Consider the following 11,991-nt stretch of genomic DNA (forward strand, 5'->3'; position numbering starts at 1 on the left):
GACTACTTTGTTGTGGGTGATGTTATATGCTGTATGTGCAGTGTCCTCCTATCTGTACAAGATTGCGTCTAGGTACAGTATATGGCGTTCCTCTGGCCAACGCTGACATCCGTCTCAAGTGAATAGCTTGCCAATCGCCTCGACAGTGGTATTCCCACCACTAAACACAACGCCTACATCCCACCCCTCCGGCGCCTCCTTCTCAACCATGCGTCGAAAGTCCTCGTTGAACAAACAAACCGCCAAACCCACCACCGCACTCGGCTCTACCACCACCTTCATCCGCTCTAACACCAGCCTCATGGCCGCCTTGATCTGCGCCTCCGTCACGGCGTACACCCCGGCCACTTTGTTGCTGTCCGAAATCACCTCCCAGTTCAATACCCCCACCGGCGTGCGCAGCCCATCCGCTATCGTCAGCGTCTTGACAGCCTGCACCCTCTCCCCGGCCAACAGCCCGCGTCGACAATCATCCCCGCCTTCAAAGCTCGGCTCCGCACCAAACACCTTCGTCGACTTGTCGGAGAAAAACGTCGCCACGCCCGCATTCAACCCGCCCCCGCCGACGGGGGTGATCACCGCATCCAGTTGCCCTTCACTGCGGGGTCCATGGACACTCAGACCCGGCTTCTCCGCCACCAGCGCCGCATACTGTCCCTGCATCTCCAGTCCCGTGGTCCCCTGCCCGCAAATGATGTCGAAATGATCATACGGCGGGATCAAGAAGGCGTTGGTCTTGGCTTGCACCTCGGCCACTACGGCCTCGCGTTCCGTGCTCGTCGATCCGCTGAATATCACCTCCGCGCCGTACCCCTTCGTTCCGGAGATCTTGGAGACCGTGCTGATTCGCGGCATGACTACGTAGGCCGGGATGTTGAGCGTTTGGGCAGCGAGAGCGAGGGCTTGTGCGTGGTTTCCTATTACCACAGGGGATATATTAGCTTTGCGTTATACAAATGCATCCATCCATCCATCTTCAAAAAAACAGAGCAATTGAACAGATGAAAGAAAGGTGAAAGACCACAAACCAGAAGAATGCGTAACAACCCCCCTCCCCCGAACAACACTCTCCCCCTCGCTCTCAATCAACCTCAACAAAGCATGAAAAGCACCCCGGGCCTTGAACGCCCCCACGCGCTGATAATTCTCGCATTTGAAAAAGAACCGGATCGTCGGATTCGCGGGCGCTTGGCCTGCCCATTCGGTGCCTTGCAGTGACTCCGCGGATTGGGGTGTTGAGGCGAGGTTGTTCAGTGTGGTGTTTGTGAGGAGGGGTGTTTTGTGGATGTATGGATTTATGAGCGTGTGGGCGGTGGTTATGGCGGTTGGGGTGAGGGATTGGATTGTTTTGGTCATTTTGGGTGGTTCTTGGGTTGCTCTTTGGATGGTGGTATGGTCTATGGAGAGTATGGTGAAGATTGAGGATTGAGGATGAAGATGAGGAGGGGAAATGAGGGGATATGGAGACCCCAGACACGGAATGTGCCGAGGTGAGTCATCACGTCAGATAACTAGTCCAGAGTGTGTACTGTGGCTATGTAGATACTAGAAAGATAGGACGATGATGAACATGAAAGATAATGATTATTAACTAAACTCCTAAAACAATTCATGGTACAGTCATAACTTTTCCCATCCTTGGTATAGCATTACATTTATTTCTGGTTCTCAGGACGGAGGGAGCTGTTGATAGAATTAGCATTTTTTCTTTCTTCTTTTCGAATGAAATAAAACATACCGAACGGCCTTTCCGGCACGCCAGATCTCGAGATCACGGATCTCCTGCATCTCCTTCTCGTACTTCTCACGGTAGTCCTTCTGCGAGTTGTACTCGAGCGAACGCTTGGTCTCGGTGCCGTCACGCACGCTGTCGTAGAGCTCGTTGAACAGGGGCTTCAGGTTGTCCTTGAAGCGGCCGGACCAGTCGATGGCACCGCGACGGGCGGTGGTGGAGCAAGCGGCATACATCCAGTCCATACCGTTGCCTCCGATCAGAGGGTACAGGGACTGGGTGGCCTCCTCGACGGTCTCGTTGAAAGCCTCGGAGGGGGTGTGGCCGCGCTCACGCAGAACCTCGTACTGAGCGAGGAACATACCGTGGATACCGCCCATCAGGCAGCCACGCTCGCCGTACAGGTCGGAGTAGACCTCCTTCTCGAAGGTGGTCTCGTAGAGGTAGCCGGAACCGACGGCAACACCCATGGCGATGGCCTTCTCCTTGGCCTGGCCGGTGACGTCCTGGTAGACGGCGATGGAGGAGTTGATACCACGGCCCTCACGGAAGAGAGTGCGGACGGTACGGCCGGAACCCTTGGGGGCGACGAGGATCACGTCGACGTCGGTGGGGACCTCGACCTTGGTGAGGTCCTTGAAGACGGGGGAGAAACCGTGGGAGAAGTAGAGGGTCTTGCCCTTGGTGATGAGGGGCTTCAGGGTGGGCCAGGTCTCACTCTGGGCGGCGTCGGAGAGCAGGTTCATGATGACGGTACCCTTCTCGACGGCGGTGTTGACGTCGAACAGGTTCTTGCCGGGCACCCAGCCGTCCTGGACGGCCTCCTTCCACGAGGCACCATCCTTGCGGACACCGACGATGACGTTGAGACCCTGGTCACGCAGGTTCAGACCCTGACCGTGACCCTGGGAGCCGTAGCCGATGAGGGCAAGGGTGTCGTTCTTGAAGAACTCCTGCAGCTTCTCACGGGGCCAGTCCTCACGCTCGTAGACGGTCTCGGAGTGACCGGCGAAGGACATGTTCTTCACGCCACGGACGGCGGTGGTAGGGAGGGAGACGCGGGGGATGGCATTGGCAGCAGCCTTAGCCAGAGCGGGCCGGGGGAGGGCGGCGGAGACGACGGAGCGAGGAGCAGCGACACGGGTCAGGCGGAGGGCCCGGGGAAGTCCACGAGAAGCCATTGTGAAGGATGTGTGTGTGAAGAGAAGAAACGGAGGAAAGGAATTGATGAAGGAGAAAAGGAGGAAGATGGGGAGGGAGAGTGGAGAGGGGAGAGAGTTCAGATGAATTGACAATGGAGGAGAAAGAGAGAGGAAAAAAGGACGGACGTTGCGAGGTTATAAGCTTCGGTCTGCCGCTGGGGAGCTCGTTGCGTGGAGGGACACGTGACTCCGGAGTTGCGCAGTCCCTCCCCGGCCGATGTCGGATTGCGCGTGGTGTGATTGGCTGCGGGAGGTGGGCGTTTATGTAATATCGGCCCGTCCGCAGATCGGCTCTGTCTCTTTGAATTTGGCCGCAGACGATAAGATTGTCATGTCATCGCCTGAATTACCTATAGGATGTTTAGACCACTCACTCCGGAATCGGTGTTCTTGCGTTTTCAATTCTACACCAAGTTAATGCTTTAACAGATCCATTTACTGGCACATAATAATCAATCTAGTTCACACATTGTCACCACAATCCTGCAGCAAAGACTGGACCGGTCGAGGAGTCTGAGAAGTGGACCCAGGGTCACTGTGGAGTTCGGAGCGGAGCCGGATGCAGATGCAGAGTCACCCGGCTGACTCTGCATCTGGGGAAAGTCTGTCCAGTGGCAGTGACTCATTCTAATAGGGGCCTGGACTTAGCAATGCCCGACTTTGGGTTGGCTGAAACTTCAGATTAATTTGTAGTCATGGTTCTTCCAATCAGTTTGCCAATAATGGTATAGATTCCGTGGCCATTCGGAGTCATTCCGGATGTGTTGCGCATCGTGTATACTTGGAGATACCTGCATTGTAGCATTGGGATTTTTCTAACGTTGTAGAACACTTGTAGTTCCTGTAATTGTGCATGTGTCAAATAAGCCTTCTGCGCATTCAAGCTTTGACGGACTGAATTGATTTTACTGTAATCCTTTCCTTGATCTACTTCAATTTTTTTTTTATCTCCTGTATCTCTTTCTCAGATGTATTCGTTCATTTATCAATCGATTGGAACGAATTTTGGGCAAGGATTCTCGATACATACCATATGTGTTCTTCGTATCTACTTGCGGACTGTCTCTAGATCTATAAATGCTTGCATCTCAATTTTATAACTATAAGAAAAACTGTTCAATCAATATTAAGAAACTCGAACTATACTTTCGGGAACCCTCGTTCATGATAATTCCCCTTCCTCGTATTCTCATCATGAACCGCATAGACCTTCCCCTCCTTTAGCGCCTTCACAACCGCTTTCTTTCTACTCTCACTCTCCGGAACATGACGGGGGATCTGCCCCTTAATGGTCACACGCACTCCATGACGATGAAGAGGGGCGTAGTCATGCGTGGCACGGTGCGTGGTAGCACTGGATTCGGTCAGCACGCCTCTATAGTTTATTAAACGACCTTTGGATAGAAGAATACACACCGATTATCCCACAATGCCACCGAGTTCTTCTCCCAGCGGAAACGAACCGTATGATCCTGAGCCGTATGGATGTGAGTGAAAAGCAATTCGAGGATCTTATCCGACTCATAGCGCTTGAGACCGTCGATTCGTGTGACGAACCCGGAATTCAAGTTCAGGACTTTGTATCCGGTGACCGGGTGCGTGGTCACGACTGGGTGAAGGGTTTCGACTGGTCTTTCTTGAGGCGATCTGCCCCAGTGGTTGAGAACGGAGTCGTAGACGTGCTGGCGGGGTTAGCAGTGAATGGGAATGGATGTAGGTTTCGAGGGATGGGCTACCTCGGAACTGTGCCATGCTTTCAATCCATCTGCAAAATGTTGAAGTGGTCCTGAAAGGGTTTCGTACGTGCCGTATCCGGAGATCCTGTTGTTGTGAGCACTGAAGGTATACTGGAGGTGGGATATTGCTTACCATGCAGTGTCTCCGCCGGTGGGAGGCAGCTCGTCGACTCTCAGGAGCGAGAATGAAGGAGGATTCGCTTGGAAGCTACTATCCGCGTGAAAGTCGGCAAAGGGCCATTTAAAGTGAACGTAGACTCCACGGTAGTCCCTGAAACGTATGAGCATGGCTAGTAGTTCGCATCTAAAAGTTTTCTACAGGCTTACTCTTCCTGCTCTTGAATGCCATTGACAATGGGCTTTCCAGCAGCCTTCTCGTCTTCAGGGTCCGGAAGAAGCTCAGGAATACCTTTCCTTGTTTATCAGTCGAACATGTACCGGATACAAATTAAGGAGATGGATGCAACAATACCATAATAATCAAATAGTTCGCGTTGTTGCTCGGCCGTGATGTCCTGATCTCGGAAGAAGACAACGCCACGATGAGCCACCAACAGCGCTAACTCATCTTTCTGTTCATCTGTCAACGCCGAAAGCTGGATACCGATGAGAAGAGTGCCCAGCGACGGTGTCAGATCAATTCGTTCGGCATTGGCGAGCAGATGCGGGAGATTGGGGTCTGCGGAGAGACCACGATCCTGAGGAACGTTGACAGGCTCACGGATACCGCGAGGAGGTATGTGATCCCCTAGCGGCCGTGGAGGAAGCGCTCGTTGATGAACTGCAGGTAGCTCTGAAGTGGCATCGTACTGGATGGTGGTCGGCTTAGTGTCGCTGTAAGCCTCGACGGGCTGGCCATTGACGGTAAGAGTTGGAGCCATTTGGAATCCGGTTACCCTGGAAGATGTGGCTATTTTGTTTCTTTCGTACAGAACTGTTTAAGAATATATAGTAAAGAAGACGGAATATTTCCGGGGAATCGTTAGTACGAATGGCGTCATCGAATGGATAGGTTGCATAAAGGAAACCGTCTGTGATGCTAGTTGGTAGTCGACCACGGCGAGTCATGCCGCTATATACGTTGATTTGCTACCCTTGCTGCTTACCACCCCACGGAAAAGGAATAAGAGGAATAAGCCGACAGTCTGGCTGGATCCTGGTATCTTATATTATTAATCGCGTGTTTCCTAACGACCTTGTCCTATCGGGAGTTGCATACTTGCTGCATGGCACTACAATAGTTGGGTATGATGTGATCTTAGTCGCCATCAGGATTCATGGTATCATGAAGTTTGACTCGTATATAGTATGGATATTGCGTTCCTAGGTTTCGGAGCAATTTGACCGAATTGCAGGCATTATATCCCTGGTTGAAAGCAGACAAGCAAGTTTTCCAGAAAAGGATGGATGGTAAACAGGCGCAGAATGATGCTCAAGAGGTATCTGAGCCCTCTGAAATTGACTCACCACCCTTGCCACCATCCAGGATTCCTTTCTTTCGCTCAACGTTATTCCAAGCCCTGGTTATTGCGGGCGTGTTCTTCTGCGGCCCAGGAATGTACGGGGCGCTGAATGCTCTGGGCGCGGGAGGGTTGAAGAGCCCACTACTGGTGAACATCACGTCTGGGCTATCCTATGGTCTCAATGTCATCTTTGCGCTTCTCACTGGCGTCTTCGTGAACGTCTTGGGGGAGCGCATCGTATTGAGTCTCGGAGTCATAGGATTCAGCATCAATGGTGCCTCGCTGTATTGCAACAATATGTTTGGCAATACCTGGCTTATGTACTTTTCTTCTGCATTGCAGGGATTTACTACGGCGCTTCTTTGGTATATTCTCCACTTTGGCTGCTCAGAAACATACTGAATCTATTGGCTTCGGATAGGGTTGTTCAAGCTGCAATAATGCTGGCGTATCCAGAGCCAGACTTTAAGGGCAGATTTAGTAAGTGGTGATATGGGGAACGTCTGCGAGTGGATGTCTAACGAAACAGTCGCTATCTGGTACACCTCCATCGCGTTGGGTCAGTCAGTCGGAGGTGCTCTTGCTCTTGGTTTCAACGCGTCGAACAAAGAAGCCGGCGCTGTTACTCCGGGTAAGCTTGAAAAATGGCTTTCAGGCTCACGAGCTCACATTCCTCCTAGTCACATACATCCCTCTCATCGCAATTGCCGCTTGTGGACCCTTCATTGCTCTCTTGATATCTCGGCCGCATCAAGTCATTCGTCGCGACGGTGTGAAGGTTTTGTCGAAGAAGCAGCCAAACGCATGGCAAGAGGCGAAGAGAGTATTTAGTGCTGTGAAAAGACGAGAGGTACTGGCCACTGTCATCGATCGTTTATCAATTCTCAATCAAACTGACCAGATGCAAAAGATGCTCCTCCTCCTTCCCCTCTTCATCTACTCGCAATGGTTTCTCTCCTACAACAGCACCTTTACGGCAATTTATCATTCTGTCCGCGGAAGAGCCCTTACTTCTTTCACGAGTGCGTTCGCAGGGGTTGCCGGAACCTTCGCAGCGGGTGTCTTCCTCGACTACCAGAAACTCAGTCGATCGACCAAATTCCGCTGGTCGTATTTTGCCATCTATGCGCTGTACACTTTGACATGGGTGTGGGATACGGTTGTGCAGTGGTATTATTCCAAGACTAACCCGGTGGGCCTGGATTGGGCACAGTCTGAGTTCTATGCGAGCTTTCTCTTGATCCTTGTCAAGGGGTAAGTGTCGTCCAACCTGGAACCTGTAGTGACGCTAATCTAGGGCAGGTTTGTTGACCATGCTTTCCAAACGTGGATGTATGCGCTCATCGGCACTCTGACGGAGGATGTCGATGAGTTGACCCGGTATACCGGTTTCTTGAAGGCCGTGAATACGGGTGGTGCAGCATTGGGGTATGCCGTTCAGACGAAGTGGAGTATGATGGGGTCAGAGGCGCTGTTGTAAGTGGACTCTCTTCTGCCTTCGTTGCTTGAAGTTAATATCTTTCTAGGCTTGGTTTGTGGGTAGTTCAAATCGTTCCTACCTGGCTCATGGTGAAGGAAGTGAAGGATTAGTTTGCGCTTGGTGGGGATTGGGTGCCAAAAATATATACGATAGAGAAGCTTCAGATGTAGTATATAAACCAATGGTAGGCTGACTTATCCATATATGCTTGCGAAATGTGGCATGTTTTTGAGGATCACACCGAGTTGACGACCCTGGGGACCAAGACAATTGTATGGACCTACTTTTGAAGCAGAGTAAGAAGAAACAGTGGATGAATCGAGCTTCTACCTGGATTTGGGAATGAATTACGTTTGTTGAAGTAAAGGTGAGGACTATGAACGGGACGCAGGTTGGGCGACTTCCCACAAAACCAAGATTTTGCCTGGCTAGCTGCTGGACTGGAGGACTGAAAAAGATCAACGTGGTAAGAGGCAAGTACCTTGCCTGGCAGTTTAGTGAATGTTGTTTACTTTGTTTGCCTCAGGACGTGGTCTTCCCTCGTGACCTCTCCCCTCCCCCAAGCACTTTCTCTCTCTCTCCTCTCCCATCTCTCTTCATCCTCATCCTCATCCTCATCCTCATCCTCATCCTCATCCTCATCCTCATCCTCATCCTCATCCTCATCCTCATCCTCATCCTCATCCTCATCCTCATCCTCATCCTCATCCTCATCCTCATCCTCATCCTCATCCTCATCCTCATCCTCATCCTCATCCTCATCCTCATCCTCATCCTCATCCTCATCCTCATCCTCATCCTCATCTTCATTCTTACCTCCCTATTCGTCATATTCTTCTCACTCTCGTTTTCGTCTACTTGTGCTCTTCCTATTCTTGGATAGCCAGTCCATCTCCATTGGACCCCTGATATTCCTCTTGCTTTGATTAAAACTTTTATTTTTCTGTATCAGTTTGTATTTTTCACGCAAAAATTGTGTTTGACAGAAGAAGAAAGGACATCAATCTGTGCCATTCTGTTGTCAACAGTTTGACATTATCCTTACCTTCATTGATCCACCGTCGTGAAGCACCCCATTGAAACAAGCTCCATTACAGAGCTTCTATCAAGCCACTACTAGTCATGGCGTCTGCAGCACCCCAACGTATGACTTTATCAGCGAGCATGTACTTATTTCATCATGTATTCCTTCCTCCAAAGCTCCCACAGGCCGATGACTACCACGCAGAGTACGAAATGAGCCTCCTCGACAAAGTTTGTGATGCCCTGCGTGACTTTAGTTCCCATGTCCCGAGCCCAGATGCCGGTATCATTACAGCAGCGATTTCAATGACGAACCGTCTGAGAGCTATTTTTGACAGTAAAGGTGAAGTGAATGAGAGACAGCTGAAAGAGGCTCTGCATAATTTGGATACAGAAGGTATGTAGAGAAGGCCCCAATCTTCGTAAGCAGATTTAACGAGACCCCAGGTGGCTTTCTCCCTATTCATGTTCGAGACCAAAATGCAGCAATCTTGCTCACGGCGACCGAGAATGCAATCAATGTGGAATCCTTTGAACTATCTCCTCGCAACGGAGATGTCCTGTCGACAGTCGGTCGTCTCCAACGGGTTTTCCCAGGGCCTACCCTCGCATTCGACCGGAGCACTTTTAGTGATACCCGATTCCTTGAAGCTATCTCCCAAACTGTTGCCAGAATGAGCAACCAGGCTGCCCCGGACACAATGACGAAGGTGAAAAAAGCAGGTCAAATGCATAATGAGGATCGAGATACGACGCACCCAAAGATGGTGACAGAATTTCTTATGGCTATCCTTCGTCCCCGATCAACTGACGTTCATGCGCTGCAGATTCAGAAGAACACCCGTGAAGAGATTCTGTGGAGCAATTGTCGCTCGCCGTGGCGAAGAACTGCTCTATGGTTGCTGGTGCGAGTGGTACTTCAATTGATCTTTTACAGAGAAAGAGAGTCTGATGTTCTGTACAAAAGCTTTATGGTTTTCTTCATGACCTCTATCATCAAACTATCCCCATTGGAAATGACGAGTGAGAACCTGTATCTGATGAATGCGAAAGTCGCTCGACGATTGCTCAAGCTAGGGTTAACTGATGAGCCTTCATGGTTCGAATCCGTTCAACAGAGTTTAAGACAGACAAATGATACAATCAAGACCAGATGGAAAGAAACTATGCAACGAGAAAATCAGCCAGATATGCAGTCATTGAAGGAGTTAAATTTCACGCAGGATATCTATCATGAACTCCCAAATCTCGATAATCACGTTGAGAGCATTCGAGATCGACGCAATGCTAGAAATCCAGCTTTCTGAAAATACCAACCTCAGCTGAAGCTTTACTTGTACAAGCCTACAGAACTTCCGGTGCTGGACATGATTGATGCCGAGTATCGAATCTTCAATCTTGCTGCGATGGAGGATTGGGTCGCAGTAAACCTCGATCGCTGGTTAGGCGATCACGGAGGGAAAGAAGACACGTGCGGTCGGCTTGGTGAGCTGATGACTGCTTACCACAATTCTGCGTCTCCACTATAGCAGCTGTTACCCTGGGCCCTGGTATTACGAAAGACAAGCTGGTTCAAGGTGAGCAGTTCAGAATGTAAAAGTCGTCAATAATATGGAGGAAAGGCTAACTAGATCATTAGCTTGTATGAGAATGAGGAAACTAGGAAACGGGCATTCCGTTGTCTTTTGTGTCCCTCCGGAAATACGATTCAAGATCATGGAGCTTCGTGGCAAGGATAGCAGCTCGGAAATCCACGTATCGGATGTTCTCTGTTGGGCAGTTTCCGAGACTTGGATTGAAATCAGACGCAGCATACCTTTGTGGGCGGTCCAAGGTAGGCGCTTTGAGCGTCAACACAAGATATGGTGCGATGTTCACAACAGAAAGTCCGGAGCCTTGATCTCGTCCCATGCCAAAGAATTTCTAGAACCCGAATGCCAGAGCCTCGAGCAACGATATAGCCCTGGAGCTGGGGATAGCATGACCATCTGTGAAACATCGGATGTGAACGAGAATTTGGAGATGATTGAAAAAAGGTGCCGGGAATTCGATAACCCCAACCTGGCATCCGCAACGCTTCAGTAAGAACAAGAACGTGAGCTCGCGCCAGAGGTTGAACGCGAACGTGAAGTTCAACGGCCGCCAGAAGTAACTCCTCAAAAGCATCAAGTGCACTCCGATTTGTACGACTTTGTATCCACGGGCAAGATCAAACCCAACTCTAAGGCTTATATAGCCCTGCTTTCCAGACGTTGAGAAACACCTCTGCAGCATCATTTATGGACGTATCTCAGTTCCCCTGTGACTTGCTTGTGACAAAGGACTTCGCCATCACTGTTCAACCCTTCCGAGGCACAAAATTTACTGCAGACTCTTATCAGCGGCCGGTCCGGTGGATCTTGACAAGCAATAAGCGCGACGCTTCATCTGGAAAACGAGTGATAACCAACATGGGAATAATTAGTCCATTCGAGGCCCAGAATGTGATTGAACGCGTTACTCAATCAAAATGCGTCACGCTCCATGTCTATACACCGCGCCAGAACCGCAACTTTCCTTCCCTGGATAGACTGATGCTTTACAATGTTTCCAAAGAGCCATGCGAGATCGAAGTCCCCGAGACTCTCCGACTCCTGCTTAATCTGCTCGCCGGACAGCTTTATCTGAACTCTTATTCGGAATATCAGCGACTATGTGAGTTTTTGGGTGTAGCCTGGGAAAAAACGTCAGAAGGATTGGTTGTTGTTGCGGACGGTTTCATCCTCCAAGGGGGCAACAAATCCAAAACGCCCTTCCAGCAGAGCCCTCTGAAGTTTCTGAGGATCTTTCTGTCGGAGATACGCAAGGATTGTCGAGATATCCATAAGACACATCTGGGTCGGATCGTGAATGGTCGTCTTTTGCATCCTTCTGATTTCGAAGACAGTCCAGAAGAACTGGGGGTGATGGATGAACTACGCTGATCTTGTGCATTTATCTAATTTTGAAGAATGTCTGAAACAGTCCTAATTTGGATTTGATATGTGAACTCCCTTGATGGATTATTTGGAATGTTTTGGAACTTCTTGGAAAGTGTAACTAAATTGTGTGCAATGCACCAGAGGTGATCTATCGTCCCTCCGAGACGTTTTGTGCCTTACTATTAATAAATGCAATGGTCGCCAGCGATGAAGCCTTGATATCTCGGCAGTCATTCCCACGTGATAACGCTGTCCTTCTTAGAGTATCTCGGAAGATGCAACCTTCTAGATTTCTTTCTCTAATACCATGCTTCGCAACGAGCCACCCAAAGCTATCTCTCGTTTATTATTTAGCGATAAACTTTTGATAAGTATCCTAACTTCGTGCTAACTGA

The 11,991-nt window shown here is 50.0% G+C and overlaps 8 protein-coding genes across 8 annotated transcripts; 3 read left to right on the plus strand and 5 right to left on the minus strand.

The window, feature by feature from the left end:
• Positions 1-114: 114 nt before the first annotated feature.
• LDX57_002112 (uncharacterized protein) lies at positions 115-855 on the minus strand (the record flags this gene model as incomplete). Its single annotated transcript, XM_046083756.1, has 1 exon — positions 115-855. One exon carries the CDS (start codon positions 853-855, stop codon positions 115-117), a length of 741 nt encoding a protein of 246 aa, XP_045939719.1.
• Positions 856-948: 93 nt separating this feature from the next.
• On the minus strand, positions 949-1,356 carry LDX57_002113 (uncharacterized protein; the record flags this gene model as incomplete). The annotated part of the gene is made up of 1 exon (XM_046083757.1): positions 949-1,356. The coding sequence occupies one exon, from the start codon at positions 1,354-1,356 to the stop codon at positions 949-951; it is 408 nt and encodes a 135-aa protein (XP_045939720.1).
• A 152-nt stretch (positions 1,357-1,508) lies between these two features.
• ILV5 (Ketol-acid reductoisomerase) lies at positions 1,509-3,058 on the minus strand. Its single transcript, XM_046083758.1, has 2 exons — positions 1,739-3,058; positions 1,509-1,683 (listed from the first exon to the last, which is right to left on the minus strand). Exons 1-2 carry the CDS (start codon positions 2,911-2,913, stop codon positions 1,656-1,658), a joined length of 1,203 nt encoding a protein of 400 aa, XP_045939721.1. The 5' UTR covers positions 2,914-3,058; the 3' UTR covers positions 1,509-1,655.
• A 1,016-nt stretch (positions 3,059-4,074) lies between these two features.
• LDX57_002115 (TauD/TfdA dioxygenase family protein) lies at positions 4,075-5,551 on the minus strand (the record flags this gene model as incomplete). Its single annotated transcript, XM_046083759.1, has 6 exons — positions 4,075-4,288; positions 4,351-4,616; positions 4,671-4,755; positions 4,804-4,941; positions 4,998-5,079; positions 5,143-5,551. The coding sequence occupies 6 exons, from the start codon at positions 5,549-5,551 to the stop codon at positions 4,075-4,077; spliced, it is 1,194 nt and encodes a 397-aa protein (XP_045939722.1).
• A 522-nt stretch (positions 5,552-6,073) lies between these two features.
• LDX57_002116 (uncharacterized protein) lies at positions 6,074-7,723 on the plus strand (the record flags this gene model as incomplete). The annotated part of the gene is made up of 6 exons (XM_046083760.1): positions 6,074-6,498; positions 6,555-6,613; positions 6,663-6,764; positions 6,814-7,387; positions 7,436-7,609; positions 7,660-7,723. 6 exons carry the CDS (start codon positions 6,074-6,076, stop codon positions 7,721-7,723), a joined length of 1,398 nt encoding a protein of 465 aa, XP_045939723.1.
• A 398-nt stretch (positions 7,724-8,121) lies between these two features.
• On the minus strand, positions 8,122-8,664 carry LDX57_002117 (uncharacterized protein; the record flags this gene model as incomplete). The annotated part of the gene is made up of 2 exons (XM_046083761.1): positions 8,122-8,433; positions 8,659-8,664. The coding sequence occupies 2 exons, from the start codon at positions 8,662-8,664 to the stop codon at positions 8,122-8,124; spliced, it is 318 nt and encodes a 105-aa protein (XP_045939724.1).
• A 1,688-nt stretch (positions 8,665-10,352) lies between these two features.
• Positions 10,353-10,721, plus strand: LDX57_002118 (uncharacterized protein; the record flags this gene model as incomplete). Its single annotated transcript, XM_046083762.1, has 1 exon — positions 10,353-10,721. One exon carries the CDS (start codon positions 10,353-10,355, stop codon positions 10,719-10,721), a length of 369 nt encoding a protein of 122 aa, XP_045939725.1.
• A 365-nt stretch (positions 10,722-11,086) lies between these two features.
• LDX57_002119 (uncharacterized protein) lies at positions 11,087-11,599 on the plus strand (the record flags this gene model as incomplete). Its single annotated transcript, XM_046083763.1, has 1 exon — positions 11,087-11,599. One exon carries the CDS (start codon positions 11,087-11,089, stop codon positions 11,597-11,599), a length of 513 nt encoding a protein of 170 aa, XP_045939726.1.
• Between the last annotated feature and the right edge of the window lie 392 nt (positions 11,600-11,991).

Source organism: Aspergillus melleus (assembly GCF_016097325.1).
Source record: "Aspergillus melleus strain CBS 546.65 chromosome Unknown contig1, whole genome shotgun sequence".
Lineage (NCBI taxonomy): Eukaryota > Fungi > Ascomycota > Eurotiomycetes > Eurotiales > Aspergillaceae > Aspergillus > Aspergillus melleus.